The sequence below is a fragment of the Stenella coeruleoalba genome (genome assembly GCF_951394435.1).
Source record: "Stenella coeruleoalba genome assembly, chromosome: 3".
NCBI lineage: Eukaryota > Metazoa > Chordata > Mammalia > Artiodactyla > Delphinidae > Stenella > Stenella coeruleoalba.
In genome coordinates this window covers 97821409-97834558 of record NC_137148.1, presented here as the reverse complement: position 1 = coordinate 97834558, position 13150 = coordinate 97821409, and the positions used below count along the sequence as shown (strand labels likewise).

General features: G+C 38.3%; 1 protein-coding gene across 2 annotated transcripts in view; it reads right to left on the bottom strand.

Annotated features, from left to right (window-relative positions):
- Window positions 1–1268: 1268 nt before the first annotated feature.
- Window positions 1269–13150, bottom strand: part of TNFAIP8 (TNF alpha induced protein 8) — a 122846-nt gene continuing 110964 nt past the window's right edge. For both annotated transcript variants that reach the window (XM_079917576.1, XM_079917575.1), the window contains exon 2: window positions 1269–2952. In XM_079917576.1, the coding sequence (XP_079773702.1) occupies window positions 2387–2952 (566 nt within the window). In that variant the 3' untranslated portion in view covers window positions 1269–2386. The remainder of the gene's footprint in view (window positions 2953–13150) is intronic.

Here is a 13150-nt window from a genome sequence, read left to right as displayed (position 1 = left end):
TATCACTCACCTATTATATTAACTGATAATGTTTGCAGAGAAGCCATCATCAAAAAATTTTAAAAACCAATTATAATACAATTCATGATTTTTTTCCAAAATGTAAAAAGACTCATTTTTTCATAAGACCCTAAAATGACTGTGAACTTGGCTCAAAATTATCTATCCTAAGCACATGTGCATTCTTTCCAGCTTTCCACCCCAAATAAATTCATGCACAAGGGGAGTCCTGTTGCATCAGAAATGAACTTGCTGATCAAGACTGCCACTGATCCTTCTGAGGCATGCCTTCCAGGTACAGGATTGGGGAGGAGATGGGTTCCCTCCAGAAGATGATGCTGAGAGAGGGAAGCAAATAGGCTTTCCTCCTTCAGGATATTCTGCACTGCCTTCCTTCTGTGTGAAATTAAAGACTGCTCTTCCTCTCCCCCATGCACATCTGACTGCTAGTCTGAAGGCACAACTCTATGATCCAAAAGGGCCCAGACTGATCTAAGTTTATCCCTAGGTCCTCTCTCTCTGGTTGGTCCTGTCTATAGCTAGAGATGAGCAAGAAGCACCCACCAACTGCCCGAGCACTGTTTTCCGCACTCCCTCTGCTGAGGGAATCTGGTAGAGTAGAATGCACCAGATCAGTAGCTTCCACAGAACACAGGTTAGGTTTTTCCCAAGTGAGGAAAGCAGAGCTGGTCAAGAAAGGCTGCTAAACTAAATTTAGAAGCTATTTAGCAGGCTCTGAAGCTAGACAGATCAATTCTGCAATCACTATGCTATTGTTAACTTATAGTGGTCACCTACTGGCCCTGGGAAGTGAGGATAGTAATTTCAGTTCAAGTCTTGGTGTCAGGATTTAATATCAAACAGGGAGATACTCTTTGCCTCTGCTGCTTGACTCAGATAAGCACATAAGGGTCCCAGAGAAAGTTACCACCTCCTTTAGGCTGTAGTGGGTTAAAGAAGATCTCAACCTCTGGAATATTTAGTTGTAGGGCCTTTCCTGGTGAGCTATTATTTTAACATCAGTATTCTGGGAGGCAGGCAAATTCAAGGCAAAAGAGTACACTAAATCACGGACAGAGTGACATTGCAAATATTTAGCACTGGTGACTGAGTCTGTTATTTCCTAGGTGATATAGTTGGCCAGCAGGTTTCTTTTTTTTTTTTTTTTTAACAAAATAAGCAAACGCTTACTTTATCATTCACACATAAAATTATATAGAAACAACACACAAACTGCTTGGAATGCAAATATTCTTTGGTTTACTCATCAAAATAGCAAATAACAAAATAGCAAAAACCTTATCAGTTAAATAAAAAAGTGACATTCTTTATTTACCTATCAAACCTTACTAAACACTGAAATGCATTCATTTTCATTCCCATGTTCTTCTGGCAATATCCTGTCTTCCCTTTTGCCTTTCATCTCCCTAAATTAAATTATTCTGATGGGCTCGTCTCTAAGGTAAAGATTGTTTTATCATTCTTAAAGCCACTTACTTTTTATTGTCCCAATATCGGGAATGATCTAGATTTCCTCTTTGTCTCTTACATTTAAAACAGGTATGAAAAATGGAGATTCCATCAGCACATTTTCAAGATGACGTAAGTTAAGCCCTCAGCAAGCATTTCAAGGCAATGGTATGCCATTTTGGGGAATTTTCATGTTTTGGGAAGTATTACTGTTGGTACTGAAAAACAGGACTCGATTCCAGAAGCATAGTCTTATGTTAGACATTATTCATAACGTCAAATACAATTGGTTTCTACAATATTGATTTCAGAGAAGCAGTTTTCTATTTTTCTGAAGGTTCAATTTGACTGCCTTAATTCTTGAATCTTAATTCTTAATTAAGACGGAATTCTTGAATGTCAGTGACAAAGTCTTTATCAAAAGATTTTTTAACAAAAGGTAAACGTGAAAATGGAATTGTTTCAAAAGGAGAAATGACAGTAAGCGAGAGCTCTTGGCTTTTTAAAAGAGGTACACATACATAGTAAGGAATAAAGATGAATCAAAATACACAATTCTGTACATGACAGAAATATCCAATGTGCCACCAACATAACAACTGCCCTAAAAAAGATGTCTTGAGGTTTGGAGCCACACGTATCTTTCTTTATATAACTCTATATTTGCATCACGCAACCATACATCTTCCCGTGATCTGCTAACCGCTGGGAAGCTTTTTACCAGAATATTTGGCAATATGCTTTGCTTCAAATAAAACAAGCCTCATAAAACATTAGCATTAATGTCTGACAACTGAATTGGGCAAAGTCTTTCTGAAATATGTGTAATCTTTAAAACATTATTTTTTTTCTTCATAAATCAGCAGTGCTCCATCTTCAAATAAATCACGAGCAGTCACAATCTCAACTCACATGCTCATATGTTCTCTTCATCTAACATTTTGTTGATGCCATCACACAGTTTTTGTAAGTGGGGTTTAAAACTTCCGAAGGGATTATACAAGGCAGCCAAGAAATCACAATCTGAAAAATGATCAAAGACATTATTAACCCGTCCATGTGACTTGGCGGTGAGGTGACGCTGGATGACCTGGTGGAGCATCTCTCTACACTCATTTAACAGCCTGGATAACACATTCCGGTCAAAGGTGAAATCCACCTGATGGAAACTGACCACGGTCATAGCAAGTTGATGAACTTTCTTCTTGAATTTCTCCATCAGTGCTAGCTCATCTTGGTTAAACTGATTATTCCTGTAAAGAATGGCCAGCTTGATGACTGTTTTGATGAGGTTTTTGATGATCTTCTCTGCCTCCTTCTTGTTCTGGGTGTACTCCTTGGTCACCCTGTAGAGCTCATCCAGCACCTCGCTGCTCGTGTCATCGATTAAGGTGGTAGCGACGGATTTGGATGCCATTTTACCCAAGATCTTCTTTTGTGCCTGAACAGCCAGGTTTTTGGAATTAAAGACATCTGTGGCCACTAAAAACAAAGGGGAGGAGGAGGATAAAAATTCAGTAAATATCAGCAAGAGAAGCAAATTAAAAATCTCATTGGAAGGAGTATTTTCCTTCCCATTTTCCCACTCTACGGTTTGCCTCCCATCTACTGACATTAGTTTCTGTTCAGAAAAGAACTAAAATAATTTTCCTACATTTTGGGGAATTAGGTTCTCATTGGTGAAATTAATGGGTGGTTGTGCATAATCTTTAAGGTTTTTTGGCAATTCAAGTGTTTTACACCTTCTGCTTTGTAGCCAATACATTGTTTAGAAGTTTAAGGGCTCTGGGGGTGGGGGTGGGGGAGGGATAAATCAGGAGCTTGGGATTAACATATACACCCCACTATATATAAAATAGATAACCAACAAGGACCTACTGTATAGCACAGGGAACTCTACTCAGTATTCCATAATAATATGGGAAAAAAATCTGAAAAGGAATTAATATATGTCTATGTATAACTGAGTCACTTTGCTACGCACCTGGAACTAATACAACACTGTAAATCAACTATACTCCAATAAAATTTTTAAAAATGCTAAAATTAAAAAAAAAACAAGTTAAAAAAACAAAAAACGAGTTAAAGGGCTCTGATTATAAAGATAGTATGTCTCAAGAGGCAGTAAGTTTTTATGTTATTTTTCCCTAGTTTTAATTTTATAAGAATTACATAAGGAATATAAAATCAACTCTACAATAGTTCTCTGAGCAACAGTAACCAAGAATGATTTATAGAAACCCATTTAAATGTAAGAGGAATAAATGACAAAGCCGTGATATTGAGTAAATTGACAAATTCATGGAAGCTAATCAAAAGGAAAGCCCTGCTTTATAGTCCAAAATTTGCAAAAAGTCAAATTTCCCAAGACATTGGTCAGCACTTACCAGTTTGATCAACCTAACCACCCTGAATTTCAACTCCCCAAAGCTGAGTGTTGGAAAGAAATATTCCTTGGAGAGCTTATTGTCACTTGCTATTTCTAATGAATGGCCATTGTGACCTTTAAATTTTTCTACGATTTGAGAAAAAAACCCTACTGTATGAACTAATGAAACGTGCCACATGAACAACATACTTTGAAAAAGCAGATGCTTAGAGTTCACTTTTGAACTCACTGATTAAATTATCGTAATTTAGACAGAGATTTAAGACACAAAAAATAAGAGCTGTATATATTAAATATTAATGAGACCCTACGTGATGCTCTTAACTTACAGCCAGTCAGTGAAGATGCTCAATAAATGTTCATTCCCTAAACCAAGTTTAGTTTTTCTCCAAAATCCTCTCCCACTCTGCGTATACTGCTTCACTACAACTGTGCTTTCTCCCTCTTCTCCTAGGTGCCTGGGTGTTGGAAAGCAGTCATTCAGTAATGAAAGATGAAAGGCTTAAAAATACAGATATGTAGGAATGAGTCAGGGCATCATTGATATTATTAGAAATAATTACGAAATTATTTCTAGTTTGGACAGGTTGGCAACATTAGAAAACAAAAAGGTAGCCGCTCCCAAATCCAGGCTGGGAAGGTACATAAGAGATTAACTCCCTCAATGTGGAACTGCCATGTCAGATTTGAAATTTGGGCCAAAGTAGCTCATGGTATATAGTACAGGTAGCCGCCAAGTGATTCCTAATGACCAGGATGTCATTCAGAACTGTACACGGCCATACACCCTGCAAGAAAATCTTGATCGAACTAGAAATGGTGCCCTCACAAATGTTGATATTTAAACTTGTGAAACATGAACTGAAACTGCAGAAGAACTGAAATTGTTTTTGAGAAAGAAAAGGAAAGTGAAAGAGCACAAGAAATAGCCAACTTGACAAAGAAAGTTTCCAAGCTTTTTAATACTTTCATCATTTAAGCAGCAGTCCATTTCTATTCCTACTCTTCAATAGTTTGCAAGAGTGTATGGCTTTACACTAAAGAATTTATGTCAAAATGAACGGCACACGTGTAGTTACTTAATATTAATATTACCATATTAAGACCAGGGACCATCTTCCACGACTCAACTTAAGACACAGACCTCTACAAATAATAAACCTTATTTATATAGGAAGGGATACCCCCAAATTTTCAGATACACAGTAACCAACTAGGATTTCAGGAATTTATTTTATATAAAGTTGAAAGTTTATTGTTTTAATTGATTAGAGTGTAGCACCGTCTACAAACATCCCATCTGGGATTTACTGCAATGCCTATTAAATGGCAATACCGTACATTGTGAAATAATCGAAACCAGAGGGAGATGGGTTCGAAAGATTCCCCTGTGCTCCTTTTTTCCAAGGCTGGACTTGCAAGTTCGTATGTCTTTTAAACTAGTTTTCTTATTAAATCTAAATTTCCCATGTAATTGCAAGCATAAAGACAAAATGACTCTATGGTGTAGCGCTTTAACTTCTCGCAAGAGAAAGGCTGCTGCCAACTAAGCAAGATCATTCTCCATTTACTAGGAACCCAAACTAAACCAGGACAGAGAAGTTGACCTCTGAGGCTTTCACATTTGTTTCAAAGGAACTTCAAACCCTGTTCTAGAAACGCAGCAACAGCTTCATACTTTCATTTTATCCTTTGGATTATATCCAGTACAGTCATCTTTGAAAATGAGGATGAAACTCTTTCTCCCCCTCCTCAGGGAAGACATGCATGCAGTAGATTTCTTTCCTAGCATTAGTGAAGGCTTTTTCAGAGCCAACTGGGAGCTGTGGCTGAGAGCTGCTGGCCAGGACTGTGTGGTCTGTGATCATGAAATATGATTATTTTTTTCTTGCAAATTAACTGCCTTTGGCCATTCCTGCTCAGGCTTGTTTGTCAGTTCCACATCCTCCACTAGATCGATTAAATGTCTGGTGTATCTCACAGCTAGTCCTGGACCAAGTTTTTCTCCTTCACAGTCCTCACCCCTGTGTGATCTCAACCACTTCCATGGCTTCAGATATCACCCATGTGCCAATGACTCCCACAGTTATAACCCAGCCTCGACCTCCTTTCCGGACTCATTTTGCAAATGCACTCAAGGTTTTTCTTTTCCTTGGCTATTTTGCAGGCATCGCAAATATACCATGTCCAAAACTGAATCCTCGATTCCCTCCTGCCCCCAAAGGGCTCCTCCTCCATTCTTTACTATCTTAATTAATAGCATCCCTTCCATCCTGTGCTCAAGTCAGAGACCTGGGAGTCGTCCACTATACCATCCCCTCCCTTACCCAGTCCATTACCAAGTTCTTTCCATCCTACCTTCCTCCAATTCTCTAAATTCTATCCAATTCCCTCCATCTCCATGGACAACAGCCCAGTCCAAGCCCCTTTCCAATCGCTTCCAATGTAGTAGCCAGGGTTTTTAAAAATGGAAATTAGAAAATGATGCTTCACTTAAATTCTTTGCTAACCATTGCACTTCCTTGTTCCTGAAATCCTCATCATTTGCTTACATTTTCATTGTCTGCCTTCCTTTAATAGAATGTAAGCACTTTGAGAGCAGAAGTTGTAAATCTTATTCACTGTGTCGTCCCCTGGACCTACAAGGGTGCCTGGTACACGGCACTTCTGACAGAAGCAGGAGTCAACTGCCCCCCTCTCTTCACTATACTTAAATACTTCTCTGTGAAAACATGCTGACCTGCAAAATGAGAGTTCTAAATACATATGTGGGTGTTTGTTTGTTTGTTTTAAAAGCTAGAGAAACAGATATTTGCTTTACCTGGTTAAATATGTGGTTTTCTTCCTTTGAAGTGTACCTCAGAGTGTGGTTTCTCTTACTGTCATAAATCAGTTCCTTTAAAGAGGAAAGATTTAGCAATCCAAGTGTCCATCAACAGATGAATGGATAGAGAAGATGTGGTATATGTACACAATGGAATATTACTCCACCATAAAAATAATGAAACACTGCCATTTGCAGCAACATGGATGGACCTAGAGATTATCATACTAAGTGAAGTCAGACAGAGAAAGATGAATATCATAAGGTATCACTTATATGTGGAATCTAAAAAAAAATGATATAAATGAATTTATTTATAAAACAGAAATAGACTCACAGACATAGAAAATAAACTTATGGTTACCAGAGGGGATGGGGTGGGGAGATAAATTAGGAGTTTGGGATTAACATATACACACTACTATGTATAAAAGAGATAAACAACAAGGACGTACTGTATAGCACAGGGAACTATATTCAATGTCTTATAACAACCTATAATGGAAAATAATCTGACATATATATATATATATATATATATAACTGAATCATTGTACTGTACACTTGAAGCTAACACAACACTGTAAATTAACTATAATTTAAAAACTGCAAATGTAAAAAAAATAAAGAGGAAAGATTTATTATGTACAATGAGAAAACATCAAAGGACAGTAATACAAATATTTAGCATAAAAGCAGGGTACAGTGGTTCTGACTTGAGCTACAGTGGAAGATTAAACACAGGCCCACCTCTCCCTCTGTCTGGATCTATGATGAAAAACACATAACCAAAGGTATGCCCAGGAAGCAACTAAGATGTATGAATAGGAGATGTTCTCTAAGAAGAAAGTGCTGGAAGTACTGATTCACTTGTGTTTAAAAATATACATGTACGCTGTTGACTAATGAAAAATGATACCTTATATCAAAAACATACAAAGGATTACCACTACATCAAAACCATTTAAGACTGTTTTCAGAAACATATGTGAATGTGATTTGACATCTACTTATCTCACTGCCCCTCCTCTACGTCTTTACATCGCCTTTCTTGGCTTAATCAGTCCATTTCAGCAACGTTTGCTGTAAGGCAAACTGATATTTAGGGAATCCTGCTTTTAGCATCAACAATTATAAATCTGGAGATAAACACTGATGTCAAAGTTATAATGACCCTGTATAAAAGAAAAAAAGTGCTTAGAATAGGGGGAAAAACCCCCAAACCTTTTCATGACATTAATTAATGATAAACTATAGTTCTCTGAAATTAACAAGAATTACCCATAATATTACCCCAGTTAAGAAAATGCTAATATAGTGAAGTACTCAAGTCACTTTCTTTACAACCTCACCATCAAATACATAATTTTTCACCCATCAAATTTGTTATACTTGGAACTTTTAAACGGTGACTACAGATGCACATATATGTCATTGCTAATTCTTGCCTAGTTAAAATTTGATCCAGTGGGCCCAGTAGTAGGAAGGATGGAAAAGAAAACAATTTGAAGAGCACGACTGGCTGTTTTGGTCTGTTAGTAAAAGTTCTTTAAACAAATATATAAAACCTTAGCTCTCTTGCATTTGAATTACTCCAAATCTAAATGGGGCTTAGTAAAAAGACAGCTTTGGGGATAAGAATGGAGCCATAACCAACAGTAAACACTGTCACAAGAAGTTAAACAGCTAAGAGTTGACCCCCCTACATTGGGATTTGGTAGTGCTCCAGGAGAAAAGCAAGGAATTGTTGGGACACTGCTGATATATGTGTGACACTAGCCTCCACACTCAAAAATTCCAAAGTGGGACATTCAACAGGATAGAGAAGAAACAAAAAACCAAAAAGAAAAAAGAAAGAAAAAGAGAGTGAGGGGTGGGAGAGGGCCATATCAGCAGAAGCAGCAGAGATTCAAACTATGAGAGGGGCTGACCCTGGAAGGACCAGAAGAAATGACCATGGCAGCAAGCTGGAGGCAATCTTATCCAGAGAGAAAAAGACAAGTGCCGGGACCCTTAACCCCCAATCGCCCTCAGGTCACAGATGGAGACTCTAACACAAAAGAACATAGTCTTGAGAAAAATCAATACATCTAAGGTCCTTGACCTGATGGCGAATGCAAGTTTGGGTGTGTATGCATTTTCCTGATCCCAAGTGGTTGAAAACCAATGGTATGCCTCATCACAGGGACAAGCTAAGTCATTCACTCTGTGTCTCCTACCACCTTCAGAAAAGTACATGCTCATTTAAAAAGTCAACATATTAAAGAAGACAAATGTCAAGGAAGGTGGTGACTTTAAAAAGGGCTGAAAAAGAAAAAAAAAATCACTGGATGGTTTTCAATGGAGTACTGGGAATTATAAAGCACCCCCTTGCAGCCTCCTTTCCTTGTTCTTTACGTAGCTATTTCACAACTCCGTAAGTAAATCTGGTAGTGCAAATGGCTCTTTTCCACAGAGATACAAATAAATTCTGTCTAGTGAAGGTGCAATTGCTCCTCATTTTCTTGTCTGCCTGTGTTACACTTGGCATTCTCCTTTAAAACGATTATAAGAGCTTACTGTTCCTCATTAGTTAACGAGTTAAGTAAAATCTTCGGCATGTCCCTTTTGTATTTTTATGAGACTCATGAGTTGATCTTCTTAAAAACATACCCTTTAACACATATTACGATTTTTTCATCAAAACCATATAAAGTAAAACAAAACAAACCAAAACAAAACTGCAGTCTATATAACCCTTTAGTGAGAACTAGTACATGTTTCCTGCAGCAACTAATTTCCCCAGGGTCCTGGAAAAGAAGAGTGTACTTATAAAAGTCCAATATTCCGTAGCTGATGGTTCCATGAACTGCCATACTGCTCAGGCATATTACTGAGACTCAGTTTCCCCATCTACAAGATGGGACTAATGATCCCCACCTCTTGGAGTGGTTGCAAAGATAAATGGACATGGAGCACAGAGGAGGATCTCACAGAATACCCATCACTGAACAGCTTTCTCCACAGGTTTGTTTAAAGAAGTCAACAAATTAAACTTCAAATACCTTCTGAGGTTCTCTGGTACTGAATGACATTTGGTGAAAATTAATCAACCCCTTCCGGAAGTAACATGGAGCTTAGAAATGCAAAATGCCAGACGGTTGTGTGAAAACAAAGACCTCACACGGTTTAGTGAATAACGAGTTATAGATCCTTTCCGTGATGACATTAAAAAAACTAAAATATATCAAAATTTCCTTTATCGGGGAATTTCTCTTTTTCTTAGGTATTGAATCTGTTGTTAGCAATAGGTTCAGTACCACAAGGACTGTGATAGGTAACACAAGTGTATTTTGTCTAGAGAAAACTGGCCCCAGGAGAACAGAATTGAAGCACCCCACAAAAAGACAAACAGTATCAGCGTCCATACAAAGCTGTGCAAGAGAGGAAACAAGGTAAAGGAAGTGGGCCACATATAAAGCCAAAGTGAAAGTCCACGGAGGCCAACAAGATTACTCCATAAAGTCCTAGCTTCTCCCCCAGACTTCCCAAAGCTTCCCAGAGAACTAGAGACCCAAAGGCAGGGCTTCCTGCCAAGTAAGAACAGCATGGACGGAAACAAAAGATCAAGGTCGAGAGTCCTGGGTTGTAGACTTGGGTGCAATTTAATTTCTTTGAATCTGTTTTCTCATCTGCTAAGTAGGGCATCATTTCAAGGTGGTATGGCTTAAGTGAGAGTTACTGAGTTACAAATCAGAAAACCCCCAGCAGCGTGCTGGGCTCATGACGACAGACCACAAATGCACACTGAGTTTTGCTTCCTTATTGAATACACTTGAGATAGAGAAGCAGGAATTCAAATCCAGTATTTACACACACTGTATTCTTTCTACTCTTTTCTCTTTATATCTTCTATTTTCCAAATTTGTAGACAAGAGGAATTATGTCCTAAAGAAAACACTATGAAGGCTTTTCCTCATGTGACCTTGGGCTGTTTTTGTTGCTTGAATTCTAGAATCTTTTCATCACGATTTTGGGTTCAAGTGTGTGTCTTTCATTCCTGTGGCTTACTTTTGTGATGATTTTGAAATTGAAAATGTCATTTCCTAAGTTTCAACACCTTTAATGTCATATTAGACTCCATCTCTGCTTTTTTTTTTTTTTTGGTTAATTTGCTCCAGGAATCATGTTGACTCCTTGACTGCTTTCTGAAAGGCATAAACTCTGACAAGATATCTCTGCTGCCTCTAGGTGCACTAATACCAGGATTGGAAGAAAGTTTGATGATATTTATATGAAGTGGTATGGTTGGATCCCACGGAATGTCAGTCTTGTAAATATTAGAAAAGAGGTTACAGGAATAGAAATGAATTTTGTGGCTACTCAGAGTGAGAGGTTTACAGTCATAAGAACCCACTGGCTAGCCACCATATTTTGAACTTATACTACATTATCCCCAGAACTGCCTAGAATATGCATTATCTTATTGAAATTTCACAACAATCCCAAGAGGGAGGTTGTCATTATCCCCATTTACAGATACAGTAACAGAGGCCCAGAGAAATTAAGTTGCTCTCTCAAGGCCATACAGTCAGTAAGTGGAAGAGAGGAACTTGATCCCAGATATGTCCAATTCCAGGCTATTCTCTTAAGAATTATGTTACAACACACAAGCATTACAAAAGCTCTCTCTCGAAGTATGAGAAGACCTACTAATATTTGACTAAGTGAAGTGAAATAAAAGAAAAAAAAAAGAGAGCAGGTCTCCCTTGGAGGAAAGACATGGATTCCATAAGGTAGATCAACCCAGCTGGGCTTGAAATAGCCTGTATTTCCAGGGAAAACTCAGAATAGTTTTAAAACATTGAAAAATATAATTAAAAAGAATAATATGCTTACGTTACTCAAAAGCCAGAGTGTAAATATTTAAAGTGAGAAGTCTCTCTCAGCTTTGCCACCACTACGCAGTACTGATGTCAACCACTGCTGCCCAGAGGTAACAACTATTTTTAGACTTTTGGTATCCTTTCAGATTTGCTGTCTCTTCTGCATAGATAAGCATATATATGGATAGATTCTGAGCAAGGTGAAGAAGTCTTAAAGGCTTGCAATTCTTAAGAAATGCTACTTTTGAGTGATGAGAGACTATAAACTGGGTAATTCCAGTTTATGGAATTCTATAATTCCTTGCATGACTCTGACATAAAATGGTGAGATGCCAGAGGCACATGGCTATTACCTTTGTTCCCATACATGTGGTAGCAATAAGAGTCCTTCAGTGAGTGATGAGAAGGTGGTAAGTATGAAACAGAGGTCTTTATTTAATTGGGGGAGGGTGAAGTTATGATTAGAGCAATTGTGCAGAGTTTATCATCCAAATGGGAGCCCTTCGAAAAGGGCACTGTTAGTAGTTACACTATGACAACAAATCTGTGATTGTTCCAGCAGGTAAATGTAAGTGGTCACTAAAGACTACTTAACTACTCAGGCACTAAAGACACTCAAGACTAAATAAGAAAGGGTCAAAAGTAAGGGTTACCCAAATATTTAGGACCTGAGAAATTTCTTGGGAACCCCACAAGAGCACTAGCCAGCTTTTATTCCGAATTATGTTAAAAACAACAAAAACCTAATTCTTCAAGAAGTTAAGAGTCTTAAGTAGGGGGTGGCAGGGGTGATTCCCTCGAGCTAAATACATTTGGGAAACGGGGTATACAAAGGTCCCATTTGAGTTGCAAAAAATGTACTAATAATCTTAGAGGTCTTGAGGATTAGTGCAGTAAAGTAACATTTTAACTTTACCTACCCAAGTTTTCCAACCTGACTTCTCAGACGACCCATTAACAAATTTGTAGGATAAGGTCAGTGAAAATTATTGGCTAACAAACTGACTTGAGTTCTTGCTAGCCCTCTGGAACGGATTCACAATTGTCTTGTGCAAAGAGAGTCAGGCAAAGCCAGGTAATGTGGTGACTGTGAACGTGGGCTCCAGAGGCACACCGTCTGGGTCAGAAGCCTGGTTCTGCCACTGAGTGCCCGTGTCCCGGGGGCTAATGACCTAACCTCTCTGTGCCTCAGTATCCCCATATGCAAATGAGGATACCTGAGGTTGTTATGAAGATTAAATGAGAATAATCCATATAAAGTGCTTAGGATAGTGCCAGATATTTAAAAATTGCATCAGTTAACATGAACTATTATTACTGTTGTCGTTAATGTTGTCATCCTGATTCTTAAGGTAGATATTGTAGAAGATCGGCTGGTATGGGATGATCGAGTCTTGTGATCATGACTTGTGAAACAGGAGTGAGGAAAGAAGAGAGGACATTAATCTGAAGACACGAATCATTCAACAAAACTTCTGAGTGTTTATAATGTTGTGGTTTCAGAGATAAACGACCGATCCTTTCTCTCCAGTTCTCTCCGGACACTCAGTTTAATGTGGCATTGGGGTGCGGGGCAGATGAGCACACAGCTTGGCAGAATCC